The following is a 16,345-nucleotide window of genomic DNA, read 5'->3' on the forward strand; positions in this document are numbered from 1 at the left end:
GTCCACAGCTTCAGAAAGTCTTTGTGGAGGGCGAGTTGGTGGAGCATGATATGTCCGTGGTGCCTGCGGAGAGTAAAAAACTTCTAATTTAAGACAATGTTCAAAAAATATAATGCAGATTTTGAAAACACTCAGCTAAGAACAAACAACCAACAGCCACAGATCACAACACTGCGCCAAGTCACACACTGCTTTTCTCACTAACTTTCTAGATCTTGATATGGTATGAGCACAGTTTTAAGGGGGAGAAAAACCTAAAACTTCTCTGATTCCAGCTTCTTAAATGTGAATATTTTCGAATTTCTTTACTTCTCTATGACAATAAACTGAATGTATCTGGGTTGTGAACAAACGACCGTCAAAACATATAGCCTACACGTGATAGGAACTCATGACAGGTGTCCTCATCATGGAGTTCTTACGTCAGTCAAGTGTATTTCTTTGCTTTGTTTGAACAGGTTCCTTTTGTGCCATTGCTTCCCATTTTAGCACCTTTGTCAATGTCTCTCTAATGGTTCAACTAGGATCAGACACACGGATCCTAGCTACAAAAAAAAAAAAAAAAAAAGCATCACAGTCACAACCTCTGACCTCTATTTTGTTCTTGTTTTCTGTCAAACAAAATGAAACAATTTTTTGTGACATGCACATGAAATAAACATGGCATTTAGTTTTGGATAAGCAAGATTTCCTTTCTACTTTATCCATACATTCGTACGTACGTTGAAAATAATAACTGTCACTCTCATTGGACACAGTTTGTCTCCTCCCCATCGTTTTCTTTCTGTTTTGTCGTTTTTATTTCTTTCAGGTATTTGTTATGTATTTAAATCCCTTGTGAGAACCTTGTTACCCCACACATATGTTTTACTAAAAAATAAAAATAATAAAAATAATACCACATTTGTTTTCAAAACGTAATAGGAACTTCTGAAAGGTGTCTTTGTCTAAGAGGGACCCGTTTAACTAGCGCACTGTGTGTACCCATGAATCAGAGGGCGGGCAACTGGGGCGTTTGCTGTTGATGGGAGAAACGACTTTTTTAAAAAAACTTCAAAAATCACCGAAGCAATTGTGCTCAAATTTGCTCACTGTTTTAAAGCATTTCTTTTTGGACCCTGCTGAAAACGAGAATACTCATTTCAAAAGGCTTATCCTGAAAGAATGAATTTGTTTCATTCAGTAGTTCAAACGGCGACATCTTCTGGTCCTATCCCCCGTACTGCATTTGAGTGCCGCGTCACTGTAAACAATGATTGCGTCACTACCTTTAGCCAATCAGTGACTCGCTCTAGAGAGGCGGCGCATTGTTCAAAAACGAAACGCAGTCCGGTAAAAATATATCAGGTCGGGATCGGGGTGCTTAGAAATTCAGGAGAAGCAATAGGTTAGCGTTAGCTGGTTCCGGGTTGCTCTGACACAATTTCAACTAAAATTTCCCGTTTTAATCAAGTAGTTGAGTTTTGGAGATTTCCTAATCGGCGCACTCATCGCACTGTCGATATTCGAGGTAAGTTAAATTAACCTTTGCTGTTAGCTGGGTCATTCGATGCTGAACAACAAACAGCTTGTTGTGATACAGCTGTAATTATAAATGCTGACTGAACTGACAGAAAGCTTTTTAGCCAACAACAACGACCTCGGCATTGTGCTAGTTTGGTGAACCTGACCACTAGATTTTCTAAATGTCAGACAATGGACGGCGCTTCTCGTGCACGTTCAAACAGGCCCTCACGTTAACGTATGGACGCACGCACTCAACTCATACTGCAACAGGTTTTGATTAAATTAAAGATCAGGTTCGCTAACATGAACGAGAATGTAAAAAGAAAGAGACATTGACTGTCTCTGTAAAGTTGACTTAAGCTGTTAAACATCTTTAACGCTACGCTAACATTATCTGCTCGGACAGCTGAGCCGTGTTTCTCTGAGTAAAAGTTGCCATTGTTAGTGTTACATTGAAAGTAACGTCCTACATCATTTGTTAAAACGTTTAAGGTCTAATAACTTCTTCTGATCGTTCAGTGTCAGCTGAGCTTCAGTCACGCACTGTTACTCTTGTCCAAAATTTGTTTAAAGGCTAAGTAATCAAGTCAAGTCAAGTGATCGTATTTAAAAAAAATGAAGAACCGGAGGAGGTGTGGCCTCAGGACTGAGCACTGTGTCCTGCAGAGGGCCAGAGGACACCGAGGACACTGACCACAGCACAGTGTGACTGCCCTGTGAAGCTCCTGTCAGGAGACGGGGAGTCAGGTGGAGCTTTCACAGTCACTTGTGGCCCTTTGAGATTTCCAGAGAATTAATCTGCCCCAACCTAAGCAGACACAGAGAGTCTAACTTTGAGCAGGAAAAGCACTTTTAGTACCTTACCCATCATTTGACATTTTCAGGCCCGCTTAAACATTATTTCACTGTGTCCTTGCGATTCAATGACGTCGTTCTGCTGCACCTATATACCTGTACTAAACTTGTCAGGACAGGTGATGGTTTGAAATCACTTTCCTGTTTGACTTGTTTCTGTGTGGCTTTGAAGGTCAGAGCAGGCTTCATCCAGTTTCTGTGCATTTCTCACCTTTTCTCACAGCTCACCCTTATTTTAACTAATCCTCTCAAAACGTGCGCTGCTGCCTGAAGACTGCACGATTTCAAATGTATTTATCTGTTTATATTGAATGCAGGTAAATTCTGATCCTGAGCTTATATGCAAAGGGACATTACAAGGTGGTGTTTCCATGCATTTCTTGGCTCACGGCCACATTTGAAGTTTGTTGCAATTACATCATATACTTTATTTCATACTCATGACGTCTTGTCCTCTTTCAACAGGTAAGCATGGCGCTGTCTTTGTCCTCCCCGTGTGCAGGCTATGATGAGGATGAGGAAATGGCTGTGTTTGAGTCTACGGCAGCAGAGCATGGAGGGATGGCCAGACCACGTCTGACTGAGATCTCTGTCATTTCACCTGGCCTAGACACCCGGCCATTCGCCACAGACCTGGTGAGAGTCAGAGGTTTTAGCTACTTGGCTTGTTTGATGGTTCATGAGTTCAATTCTTCTATGTCACCAACAAAGCAATAAAGATGTTTTTCAATCTATGTTTCTAGAAACGAGCAGTGAAACCTGCAGTGGCGAAACAAGGAAGCTGTGATGAAGGGAACTCCGAGAAGGTGAAGGTTTTTCTGCGCATCCGGCCACTGACGGAGACCGAGAGAAGCAGAGGAGAAGAACAGGTGCGACTATGAAGTCAACATTACAGCCACTGGCTTTTCTGGGTGTTTCTTTTCTTTTTTTTCTTGTTTGGTACACATGCATATATTTCTTTTAGTACACTTGTACTCTGTGCTCAAGGTTCACTCTTCCTTTAGGGCTGTGTGGTTGTCCAAGATGAAGAGACTCTGCTGCTTAAAGCTCCAAAAGAATCTCAAAACATGAGGACAGCAGAGAGGGGCATCACCCAGAGCATGCACAAGTTCAGCTTCTCGAAGGTAAGATAGTCACATCACCTGCTGCACATATACACGCTCACGATTGGTTGTCAACCTGAAACTATGTTGACTTTGCTTTTTTAAAAGCAGTGGTGTTGGTTGCAGGCTGACCTGAGTGAAGGTGAATTATAACTCTAAACAACTCTTCATTTCTAGGGCTGCAAGTAGTGCTGGTAAATATGGGCTAATGGGTGTGCGTACAGTAGCAACCAATGCTTTTAATAAACAATGATGATGCTGAGGTAAAACACCAACTCCTTAATATTTCTAAAAAATGGCCACTGATGGTTTTTCATTACCCATCCTTCATAGATATTTGGAGCAGAGACCACACAGCAGCAGTTTTATGAGTGCACAATGAAGAAGATGGTGAAAGATGTGCTTCAAGGAGAAAACAGACTCCTCTACACTTACGGTGTCACCAATTCTGGAAAGACTTACACTATTCAGGGTGAGATTTTTTTTTTACTTGTGCTCATATTTCTCCAGTATAAAACCCAAATTTGATTGTGATGTTGATGTTTGCAGCTCCATAAATCTTAAATGACTTTGACCTTTGACTTTGACCCGCAGGCAGTGGTCGAGAGGCAGGCCTCCTGCCCCGGGCTTTAGTGTCTCTGTTCAGGAAACTGCAGGGTCGTCTCTATGGTGCCATGGACCTGAAGCCTGTCATGTATCAGGATGTGAGGCGTCTTGAAGCCCATGAGGTCAGGGTGGAGGAAATCCGCAGGAACTCACTCCTCAAAGAGGTAAACAGAAGAACAACTTTTAGAGGTCCTAGAAAAAAAATGCAAGTTCGTTGTTACATTGTGCTCCAGTGTCTACGGCTGCCAGATGTATGTCAGTGATATACTTTTGTACATTTCTTTTACTGCAGTGTGTCAGTTTCAGTAACTCACTCATTCTAAACTCAGACAAGAATTCCATCTAGTTCAGTGCCAACCAACCTGTAACAGGCTGAGTTTTTCCTTTGTTTTAAGAATGAAAAATATTCAACTGCAGTCGATGATATGGCTGATGTTTTGTCAAGTTTCCTGCATCTCTCCCACATGTTTTTAAGAAAGTGCCAAAAAACTAAAATTCTATCTCCAAATGTCCCTGAAGATGAAAATCTCAAAGCTGTTGCTTGGCCATTTCATTTTAATCACAAGTCTCAAGTGTAAGCTTTTATATCGGTTTGTTTCATATTCATTTGGCTGGTCTGAGTGGCCACACGGCTCAAAGGAATTCAGTATCTTCTTGTACACAAATACGAGGTGATGCGCTCTCGTTTGTTACAGGACGACATTCCAAGTTCCCGTCAAGGTGGTACCACTACAATCTGGGACAGTGGAATCGGAGGACTCTCCTCTACAAGTAACATCGCCAACCAGCTTGAAGGTGAGGAGGACTTTATGAGTCCTGCATTGGACAGCAATATATTCCAAAATGGAGACAAATATGGCAAAAACAGGCAGGCCATCAAAGACCTATTGATTATGCTCCTGAGCAAATTCCCACACCACATATTTTAGAGGAGAATTAGTGCCGTCTGAGGGGTGGATAGTGTGGAGACCAGTGACAGATGAGGGCACAGTATAAGCTCGTGTTAACATACCAAATTAAATTCCACGTGTAGAACACATCCACTTTCATTCATACATACTAAACTGAATCCTGCCTCCATTACATTTATATCGTTGCCGCCTTTGTAAAAGCCCTCAAAAAAAGTCACACATAGATTTCCAACTGTCTCTCTCTGCAGACACTGACAGCGTTTGTCTGGAGCCGGACAGCCTTTCACACAGTGGAGACGATCTGGAGGACGGGGTGCAGTTTTCCATCTGGGTGTCCTTCTATGAGATCTACAATGAGTTCCTGTATGACCTGCTGGATGCTTCACCCTCACTGCAGCCCAGAAAAAGAGTCACTCTGCGCCTCAGTGATGACAAGCAAGGCAACCCCTACGTGAAAGGTAACCCAGAAGTAATGTCCACAGAACATTAACCTGTTTAATTAGCGTGTATCAGTCTGAATCTCCTGAAGTTTAACCCCAGTATACAGCGTGTCTCATCTGATGTTACGCATCATTAAGCAGGAAATGATGTCAGAGGCTGTTGACTGCTTCTTTTGCATCATACCTGCAGTGTTTCCAGGTTCTATTTTGGTGCGAATGCTTCACCACTTCATGAGAAACGCTGCAATAAATGATAAAAAACACTTGAAAATCTGCATAGTGGCACAGAAAACATGTTTTGTTTTTTTCTGCCACTGCTTCTCCTGTTAGTGCCATTTTTTAGCTTCTTCCTCTTGTTCTGTCAGACCTCACTTGGATCCAGGTCCGCAGTGCTGAGGAAGCTTGGAGGATTATGAGGGCTGGACGTCGTAACCAGAGCTTTGCCAGCACTCACCTCAACCAAAACTCCAGCCGCAGGTAGAAGCACGTTCAACTTTTGCCTTTCAAGGCCTTATTTTGATTTAGTTGATTTTGTGTTTGTTTGACTCAGATTTATTGTACCTCTGATCATAAATTCATCACCCACGCAGCCACAGCATTTTCTCTGTCCGCGTCCTGCACGTCCGCCCAGAGGCAGAGTCATCCCCGGCCATGCACATCAGCGAGTAAGTTAACATTGTTTGGTCCATTCAGATTTTGTATATCGCGAGTTTGTGATAAAAGTGGTAAAACAGGGTTGTGCTTTGCGTCTTCTTTTTAGACTGACTGTGTGTGATCTGGCTGGGTCTGAACGCTGCAAGGAGCAGCGTAATGGTGAGAGGATGAAGGAGGCCAACAACATCAACACCTCCCTTTTAACACTGGGACGCTGCATTGCTACTCTGAGGCACAACCAGAACAACAAGTGCGTGTTTGAGCTGATAGTTTGGATTATTTTAAGTGGGGCTGTAAGGGGTGCTTATCAACAGTCAGTGTATTACCTACACATGATCGAAGCGGCAGTAAACCAGCAACTGCTGTGTTCTATCAGGCAAAAGAAGGGGCAGTTTGATGGCACGGTGACAATGTTCTACATAAAGCATACACTTTGGGCCACTGGCCGTTATGTTTTCAGGTGTTCTCTCTGAATTATTTTCATGTTGACTTCTGCAATAATTTTATTATTGTTCCACATCAAAGCAAGTGTATTGATATCGCACATTTCATACACTGAGGCAAGTGCTTCACTCAGAGGACATATTTTCTTATTATAAGATGCTGGAATGAGATGTTGGAGAAAGAGCTGCATTTAAAAAAAGACTTTCGAAAAAATCCACAGATCACGACCTCCTCAAGTGGTGCCCTTCAGGGACAGCAAACTGACCCGAGTCCTGCAGGGTTTCTTTTGTGGCCGAGGAACCTCCAGCATGGTGGTCAACATCAATCTATGTGCCTCCATCTATGACGAAACCCTCCAGGCCCTCAAATTCTCAGCGATTGCTACTCAGGTGTGAAACAAGCTCTTTTACTCTACCAACTCATGAGTTTTGGTGGAACGGATTTATTCTTGCATGTAGGTATAAGAGAAACAAAGAAATGATTAAAAAAAAAATCCCTTGTGTGGTTTCAGCTGGTCCATGGCCCGTCCACAAAGACCCGAGTGGCCTACATCCTGTCTTTACTGCGTGAGCCAGCAGCCAATGGTAATGAAAGCACAGTGATTGAAGAAGAGGAGGATGAGAGTGATGTTGAAGACGGAGATATCACCTTGTTAAATACTGAGGTAACGCCCTCCATATGAGATCTTTTCTGTTTCAATTAAGGCTTCCATTGGGGGTGTTTTGCACATTTAGATATGTGGCCATATCACCTAGATGATGCATTTTAAGAAGCAATAAAACCAGTTGAAGGTTACTGGAAGCACTTTTTTTAACCAGCATTTCAAATGTCCAGTGTCTTAACAGCTGACTGTGCTTTATTAAGACTCTGCTGCAGGCCATCGATATCCTGAAGAAAGAGGTGCTGCGCCAGCGGGAAGAGAAAGAGGCTCTTGAGGCAAATGTGAGAGAGCAGGTGGTCTCTGAGATGATGGAGGTCATCTCTGAGATGCAAGATGGCTTCAGGTGTGTGAGTGTGCTTTGTTTAGATCAAACGTTTTGAGTGTTTTTAATACAAACTAGGCTGCATTTCGGATGGATAGAATTTGCTCACAATTGTTAAGATAAATGAACAAATCATTTCCATTCCTTTCCGTATTTTTATTTTCTCAGAGAAGTTCCATTAATCAGGGGAGTTTCAACATTATATTGATAAGAAAATGCTGGACTTTGATTGCGCGCAGAGTCTGAGTTGCTTTCTTGCCCTGCAGTGAGACCATGGAGGCAGAGAGGACTCGAATTGAAGAGAGGTACGAAGACAAGATAACTAACTTACAAAAACATTTGAAGAAGTTCTACAGCCAGGAGCTAAAGGTGAGCGTGACATCAGCCTTCAGTCTGCGTTGATTTCAGGCAGTGTTTGTTCATCCCCGTACTTTGTGAGGATGAGATCGTCATTTGACATCTTATGCATCAAGTGTCCAGAATGAAGTCGTATTTCAATTTCAATGCTATGATTTTCACTCAAGCATTTTTTCCTTTAGGAGCGAGATCAGGAAATTGAAGCTCTGTCTGCTGCCCTTGAAAAAAGGAAGGAATCTGAATTGGCCCCCATGTCGGTGCCACAGGGAGACGCTGAGGGGCCTCGGCGGTCCCAGCGCCTCACTGTGCAAACAGAAACTGGCAGACTGCACGCTGATCTCAACCAGTGTCGCACTGAGCTGTTCACCAAGACGCAGGGTAAGTCACAGGGCGACTGAAACGCTGCTGATCACATGTTGATGGTAAAATATTGTTCATGGCAGTTGACCGTCTTGTTCTGCTTCCCTGCGCAGAGCTGACAAAGCTGAAGCTGCAGCTGGAGGTCCCAGGGTCGTCTGGCACCCTTACCAGTGCTGCTGACCGCAAGCTGGAGGAGGGTCAGCGGGTCAGTTACTGCTGCACCATATGACGTACACCGAGGCTTTGCTGCGCGTGATTCTCCTCATCCTCAGACTAAAATTGTGACTTTTTCTATCAGAACCTGCGTCAGCTGCGCCTGGATCTGCAGCGGCTCGGGGTGGACCTGCAGTCTGCTGGACGAGCCTGCTGCCACAACACAGGAGGGGAGAAGCTGCGCCAGACATTAGCAGCTGCAGATGAGACACTAGCCAAACAGGTACAACCAAGTAGAGCATGATATGATGTAATTTATAGATGAGCTTTTCTATGAACTATTTAAAAGGGTGTCTACTGAGACAATTTGTATAAAATGCTGCACAAACAATAAATATCATGGTATGGGAAAGCTCGCTCATTTGAATAATGCAACTCTCAAGTTAAGCCTAATTATTTTGTCGGTGAAAGTTTTTGTCAATTTATGTAATTAAGGTACGTCAGACTTCAGCTAAGTTCATTCATTCGTCATTATTAGGTGGATAAGACCCTTTTTTAATTGCTAATAAAAAAAAAAGTCTACTGCAGAGGGGAAGTGGCATTAACTGAAGCTCAGCTAAAAAAGTACTGAACTAAATCAAGATCCCGGCAAACAGATACGCCTGCAAGCATCTCTACAAACAGTTCAGTTAGGGCACAGTTCTGACAGTAACTGTATATCCTCTCACTGTGATGCTGATTACAGATGCTCTAACATGTGAGAAGCATCTGGTTGTAGTGCGATTCTCACCTTTCTTTTTCTCTCTTCACTAACAATCTTGACGCACAGCTGGGTTTTAAACTAAATATAGGATTCTAATATCTGCACCAGGTTTCATTTGGCCTCACTTTTCTCTTTTACCCAACCTCCCACCTTCACCTTCACTCCCCTCTGTGGCGTCATCTAACCCCTCTGACTGACTTCTCCTTAGGACCAGATCCTGGTGGAGCTCCAGAATGGCCTGATGCTTGTAAAAGCTGACTTAAGGCGGAAAGCAGAGACCCTGGCCCAGATAGAGGCTGCCCAGCCACAGCCGCCCACCTCAGGTCCTCATACCTCCACCACAACAGGTTCCTGCAAGAAGAGGGGCTGTGGGGCCGCTGCACCAAGTGACACTGAGAACCGGCCTCCGCAGAAACGTCCCTTTTTCCAGTCTGTGTTCTCAACACGTACCCCAACCCGTAAATACAACGTGTGCGCTGATGAATCAAACATTACCCCTTACTCGCGGATCTTGCGCTCTCGCCAGCAGTCTCCACCTTGCAGCCCTGCCCCCACCCCTCGTAGTCTGAGGGGGAAGTATTGAGGTCCTCAGAGCTGCAGTGGGAGTGTGTTCTTTTTGATATTATGCAAAAACAGTTCTATTTGCTGGTAACTTTATAGAATTTTCTATCATTTTTTTATATACTCTTTGCAGTGCAGTTAAGTCACTGTTATTCATACCAAATTCTTGTGACGTTAATGCCAGTAAAACAGTTGTGCTTTAATAGGGTCGCAGTATACCGCTAAGAGAACTGAGGTGTTCTTGTAAAGCTTCTCAGTGGCTGATAGTTAAGGAATGTACGTTAAGAGTGGTGCATGTGTGTACAGTAATTAACCTTTTCTCTTCCACGTCTTTGCTTCCAGATTTGCACAATAAAACCCATTGAAATTTGTTAAGGCCCGCCTCTGAGACTTAATCACATTCTGAGGTGACTCTGCGTCTCTCCGTTGGCCCCTGCATGGTATGACCAAAGGAAATCAAAGAAATCCAAAGTGCCAGGTGCCGGGGGAGAGGGGGCCACCAAACAACCAGGATGAGGCAGGTGTTATGAAACCTGGAGCCAGCAGCCTACAGTTCCTTGTTGGCCTTCAGCATCAACCAACCAGGAACCAGCAACACTAAAACAACACCGAGGCCCTGGGCCGTCACAGAGCAGTCTAGTTACCAAAGCTGAAAAAAGTATTTTATTCATATGCCAAAACATTTTTTCACTGCAGTGTTTTCACATCCATGAAACCAAAGTAGAAAGAGAACAAGTCCTTGCGGAGCAGATATGCTTTATTTAAACTAATCACATATCAGCGATGATGAGGCACGACTCATGGCTGCAAGTCAAAACACGGTGTGTTTGTGTGCTGTCGTTCTACATGTTTGTATGTAAATAGATCCAAGGTGTCCCTTTTTCTTTTTACACTGCTGAGCGAGCACTGAGATATACAAAAGCTGCATGTGTATTTAAAAAGCTATTCAAAAACCTTACTCGATTCACTGTGGTGTGTAAATCAGCCGAACCCCAGCACTTGCTGCTTTACTTGTTTTCACATTTGCAGCACAGAACTTGTCTGATCCCGGACAAAAATGATCAGGACTGCACATTTTACAAACAAATTCAGTTTTAATGGTATTACCAAGTCTATGGGTTGGAAGCAGTAAATCCTTCCAACGCTGTCTTTGTCAAAGACAAACCCCCCAAGCAGTGTCATGTCACAGGACACACAAATTGTCCGTTTTGAAGGCAGTGAATAGAGGGGTGGCTGTCAGGGTGTAAAGGAGATGAGGTTCAGCGGAGAGACCCTCCTGACGGGGGTGTTGTTGTTGGAGAGCGGAGCGAACAGATCAGCTGACGGCGTCTCAATCTGATCTCTGACCTGTGAGATCTGCCTCAACAGAGCCTTTCCCTCTTCACGAGCCTGCGAGCAGAGTGACCACGACACCAGTTAGCGTGTTACAACAACTGTTTACACTCTGCTACAGCAACTAGTACACGGCGCTCAGACTATGCGGGTACACTTACGTCATTGTAGTCACAACAGCGCTGAGCACAGAGGGACGCCTCGTCATAGAGCTTGTTCTTGAAATAGTACTGACCCAGGTACCGCAGGGCTGTGCTCACCTCAGCGTGCTCCAGCTGTTCCTGTGATGACGAGGTTTTATTTGAAATAGGTCTCTTCTGAACAAATGGCCAAAATTGTATGCTTGTTGTGTTAACATTTGTCTTAACTGTGGCCTTGCTCCAAACCACAGATCCATTAAAATGCTTACCCCACAAGAAAAAATGTCTTGGATGTAAAGCATGTAACACTGAGCCGCATCATCAGACTCATTCAGCTGTTCATGCAGCCTGACAAAGGAATAAGCAGAATTCACATTTAGCCCCGATTTCTGGGTGATACAAGCAACATGTTGACGTATGACAACGGAAAAAGGCTGCAGATCTGAGCTTTTATTTTATTATTAAATGCTATTTGATATTTGGAATTGCACTTCCTCTGTTGACAGTGTTAGACACTTACTTTGCCAGTTTGAGAAGAGCCATTTTCTCCACATCTCCAACAGAGTATGCCCTCCAATAACACTAGACAAAAACAGAATGTCAAGTCAAGAATAAGCCAGAAACCTTTGTGAATTCATGACACAAAACAGCCTTCACTGACAGTTTTAACAAACGTACCTTTTTGGCTTCCACTTGCTGTGACAGTTTTTCATAGCTTTCACCCAGCGCGACCAACATGCGCGAGTCATTGGGCCTGCAAAAATGCATGTATGTCAAACCGCATGACAGACATTTGGTGTCTGAGCTTTGCATATTTTAATGCAGAGCTGCTTCAGAATAATTTTTACTCCAAAAGAACACTTGCATAAATCGCCTTATTTTCCTCCATACCTGAGCTGGTGAGCCTTTCGGTAATAGTACAAACAGTAAAAGGGCATCTTGAGGATCTCATACGTTTGACCGAGGCCATACCAGGCACGGTAGTCCCGCTTGTTCACTTCAATAGCATGTCTGATACAAAGAAGAACAAAAAAGCCATATAACAAGGACACAACACTGGCAACAACAAAACAAGCTGCTATAAATCATCCACCCTGCTGTCAAAGGTCTAGAAATAAACCTGTAGGCCTGGATGGCAGCTGAGGTGTTCTTCATCTCCATGTATTCATGGCCCATGAGGGTCCAAGCGCCGAGGCAGCGAGGGTTCAGTTTTAGGGCCCGCTGGAAGTACAGAGCTGCCTTCTCATGCTGAGAGCGTAAACTGTAATAGTTACCTGTGGATGAGACACAGACCGTATTTTACACATTACTGTAATTCAAAATAATGGCTCAAAAATGTCAGACCAGCTGACAAGCTATATTTTGTACTTTTATTGATGAATTGCAAACAATTTATGAAGCGCAATGATACATTTTATATATTCATCAACTAACTGTTGATGAAACCCGGGGAGGCGTCTGTATTTAATGAACATTAACGTTGATCAGGTCGGCTCAACACTCACCGATAACGCAGCACGTCTCCACTCTGTACTTGTCGATCTCCACCAGGTTGTGTGCCAAGTAGCTCAACTCTGGCTTCATGCTCTGTGGAAGCGTTCATTAGCATCAGCAGGAGAACTAAAAATGTTTTCCATATTTTGGATTCAATAATGGCTTTATTGTTATTTAGACTTCTAACCTCCCTGTGAAGGGTTAGGGAACAAGCAAAAACACAGATCTAGGTGAGGCATCAATGAGGCATCAGATCACTTGTGGAGAACTCACTTTGACATAGAGCAGGTTGGAGAATGTGTCCATGTTGTCGATGCGATACGGATCCTGCTCCCTCAACTCATTGAACAGAGCCAAGGCTTGGTCGATATCTGAAATGAAAACAGGCAGAGTGTTGTAACACCAAACCTGTCCCTGTTACATTCTTCAGGCAGGCAAAATCTGTACCGAAGGATGGTAAAAAAACAAACCTCTGATGTTGTGGTAAGCTACGGCAATCTGTGAGATGATGTAGGTGCTCTTAGAGAAGCCGGCCTCGATCAGGTTCTGGTATTTCTGCAACGCTTCTTTGATCATCTGCAGCTCTGTGTACATGTGGGCCATGAAGAAGTCTTTAATCCAGCAGTCTGGCAGAGACAGTGACTTCAGCTGCGGAGAAAGACCAAGAGACCAAGACAGAATCATTTCAGTGCCTAGAGTTATCTCAGGTGGAGTTTTTCTTCCTCAAGTTTCTTTGCATTTATTGAATATAAGAAAGTTCACGTTTTGTTTTCTGAGGCATCAAGAAGTTTAAAAGTCAACCGGCTGTCCTACGAGTACTGACTTTGGGTGTAAATGGTAACTGATCTGTCTGCGTGTACAAACAAAGGTAGTTACCATTTCAATGTTAGTAACAAGGTTACTGAGCTCCAGCCAGGCTCCCCAGTGAAGAGGAAGTGCGTGAATTGCCTCAACAAACACCTCCACCGCCTCCTTCAGCAGATCCAGCTTTCGTAGCACCACCCCATACCTGTGCTCACACACACACAGACAGAGTTTGTGATCAGTCAACTGCAGAATCTGAGGAAAGTGTGTCCACTTCAGAGGAAAAGTTCTTACAGGTACAGGGTGAACCCATCCAGCTCTCCTGCAATGTGTTTCTTGCTGAGCTCCACCCTCAGTTCTCGCAACGCTTCATTGCGCACCTGACCCTTCTCCAGAGGACCTGGAACCACAGAAAAGCACCACAAAGTTCAGTGTTAAAAGGGCAGTTCAAGTCACATCAGTACTAAAAAAAACAAAAAAAAAACAAGACTCCTCACCCAGACTGTCCACTGTCTCATCGTCCTTCTTTTTCTCGCCTGACTGAAGACAAAGAAGCAAACTTTCACAATGGTTCACAAGCATTAAAGTGAAAGTAGTCTTGTCACGAAACTAAAATCAAGGATCAAAGGATGTGGGCCGGCCACATGTCTACAGAATCTTACCAGATAACGAGAATACATGTAGAGGAAATAAGCCTTCAGACTGCAGCAGCCTTTCAGAAAGTAAGCCGCACGGTCATACTCTTTCAGGTCAAAGTAGGATTTAGCCAGTGTGAGTGCATCCAGGTCTTGTGCATCTTCCTGTGTTTGGCACAGACACACAGACAATTACAAAGTCATCCTAATTATCTTCATCAAGTCAACTCCATTACTGAAAAACAGATAAATCTTGGTGAAAAACACAAACGGGTTTTCATAAGGTAATAACTGTGTGAGTCACCTCTGAACTCATGGTTAACAGGCAGTTTTGCACGCTACATACAAACTGCCAGCAGGGGGCAGTATAACGTTTCCCTTCGTGAGAGAAGGACACAGTTGATTAACATTAAACGCCACACACCACACTTCAGATGAAAGGACAATGTGCTGCAACTTTGCACCTCATATCATTGATTTCTTCCTTGTGTCGGACAGTTGACTCTCAATAACTTCTGCTAAAGCCTACAGTCACCAGCTGTTTTAGAACATTTCTGAAAAATGAACCTAGACATTTTTTTCCCCTATTTTTAAAGATGTACACTGTCACTAGGAACCAATGGGACTGGTTATTAGGCTGAATTTTAGGTAAATTTATATGAAAATGATGCACAGCACATCTAGAATATTCAGCTGGATGGATTGATAATGCAGCCATGAAGACACAGTTTGTTAGCTTTGAATATTTCACTCAGGAAACATCATTCAGCTTCAATGAAGAGCTGGAACAAGCTCATAAATGATATTCTGTATATTAAAGCTGCACTGATTAGATGTCAACTGTTAAATCAATCACCAAATATTTTGACAATCAATTAATTGGTTTGAGTGAAAAGTCAAAATGCTCTGATTCCAGCTTCTTAAATGTGACTGTTTCCTGGTTTCTTTACCTCTTTAAGACAGTAAACTAAATATCTTTGGGTTGTGGACAAAACAAGACGTTTGAGGACATCATCTTGGGCTTCGGGAAACACTGATGGGCGTCTTCAACCTTTCATAGACCAAACAACTAACCGATAAATCGAGAAATTGATCTACACATTAAAACACAATGAAAATAATGGGTAGTTGCAGCCCAACTGTACATATGTGATACTGACAGACATGTACGAAATAAAGTGATTTTAGGACCTAAAAATACTTAAAGGAGAAACGGAGAGACACCGGGTGGGTTGGCAGTTAAAAACTATGTAATGAAAACAAACTCAAGTCAGGAGAGCCTCGGGCCTGGCGGTGTACAGACCTCTGTAAAAGGAGGTGACGAGGGTAGTTCATCCTTGGGAAGCGGGTCCAAAGCAAACGCCAGTTCAGAAGCCCTAAAAGGTAAACACAGAAAGCATGTGACATAAACGTGCCATTGATAAGAGTTGTAGGATTAGTTTTGTCAGATTTCTTCTTGCAGAAAACAACAACAACACAACAAATATGTTTGTTTTTTTAATCCAACATTGTCCATTATAGACTTTTGTTCATCGACAGGAACTGACAGTAACTACAAATTGAGTCCAGTAATGGTTAAGAAATAAACATAAGCGTTGCACCGCAAATACTTTGACAATGTAAAGTGAAGTAACCATCTAACGACGCTTTTAGCTGAAATATAACATTAATGGTGTTACATATTTAATGTTTTCAGTGAACGGCTTTAGCTAAATATACATAATAAGACTTGTCAAAAAGCACTGCTAACGTAGCTAACGGACCGACAGCTGGTGTTAACACTCAGTTATCGTGGAAAAAGAGCAGAAAGACAGGAAGTTAATGGCACATTAGTCACGGTCAATCTCACCACTTTGCGCTGTGTAAAAGTCCTCTTTCTTTACAAAGCGATATCACTGATATTAGCTGTTTCTTGATCTGTACCAGGTCCCCAAACTCACTACAGAGAGCCGCCATTTTCATATTTTACCGAGCAAGTACGCTATTGGTGCTAGTTCTGAAGGGGTAGTCCCGCCTATCAACAATGACATCACTTCCTCTTCTTTCTTACTTCCAAAATAAAAGAATAATTTTGTCTTGTCATAAACATACATTGTTCGTAATGTTCACCAGATCTTGTCATCCCTGGTACATATCGCCTTTACATACTACACTGCTTTGTATCACAGCCACATGTTTGTAGCCTGATAACACTCAATTTAAGTTGTAAGTGTATTTTTAATTGTACTTTATATTAACTACCAT

The 16,345-nt window shown here is 43.0% G+C and overlaps 2 protein-coding genes across 2 annotated transcripts; one reads left to right on the top strand and one right to left on the bottom strand.

Annotated features, from left to right (window-relative positions):
* The first annotated feature begins 1,369 nt into the window (after window positions 1–1,369).
* On the top strand, window positions 1,370–10,047 carry kif20a (kinesin family member 20A). The gene is made up of 19 exons (XM_076750836.1): window positions 1,370–1,510; window positions 2,827–2,997; window positions 3,105–3,230; window positions 3,366–3,485; window positions 3,798–3,936; window positions 4,059–4,234; window positions 4,766–4,865; window positions 5,230–5,439; window positions 5,787–5,898; window positions 6,012–6,086; window positions 6,182–6,325; window positions 6,740–6,908; window positions 7,031–7,183; window positions 7,384–7,523; window positions 7,769–7,871; window positions 8,042–8,237; window positions 8,333–8,424; window positions 8,518–8,655; window positions 9,344–10,047. The coding sequence occupies exons 2-19, from the start codon at window positions 2,833–2,835 to the stop codon at window positions 9,716–9,718; spliced, it is 2,733 nt and encodes a 910-aa protein (XP_076606951.1). The 5' UTR covers window positions 1,370–1,510; window positions 2,827–2,832; the 3' UTR covers window positions 9,719–10,047.
* A 388-nt stretch (window positions 10,048–10,435) lies between these two features.
* cdc23 (CDC23 (cell division cycle 23, yeast, homolog)) lies at window positions 10,436–16,098 on the bottom strand. The gene is made up of 16 exons (XM_076750583.1): window positions 15,951–16,098; window positions 15,405–15,477; window positions 14,129–14,266; window positions 13,964–14,006; window positions 13,761–13,866; window positions 13,539–13,671; window positions 13,133–13,310; window positions 12,936–13,033; window positions 12,674–12,755; window positions 12,289–12,442; window positions 12,060–12,179; window positions 11,847–11,922; window positions 11,689–11,750; window positions 11,438–11,516; window positions 11,190–11,309; window positions 10,436–11,085 (listed from the first exon to the last, which is right to left on the bottom strand). The coding sequence occupies exons 1-16, from the start codon at window positions 16,061–16,063 to the stop codon at window positions 10,933–10,935; spliced, it is 1,728 nt and encodes a 575-aa protein (XP_076606698.1). The 5' UTR covers window positions 16,064–16,098; the 3' UTR covers window positions 10,436–10,932.
* Between the last annotated feature and the right edge of the window lie 247 nt (window positions 16,099–16,345).

This window comes from Chaetodon auriga, chromosome 15, assembly GCF_051107435.1.
Source record: "Chaetodon auriga isolate fChaAug3 chromosome 15, fChaAug3.hap1, whole genome shotgun sequence".
In the NCBI taxonomy this organism is placed as follows: domain Eukaryota; kingdom Metazoa; phylum Chordata; class Actinopteri; order Chaetodontiformes; family Chaetodontidae; genus Chaetodon; species Chaetodon auriga.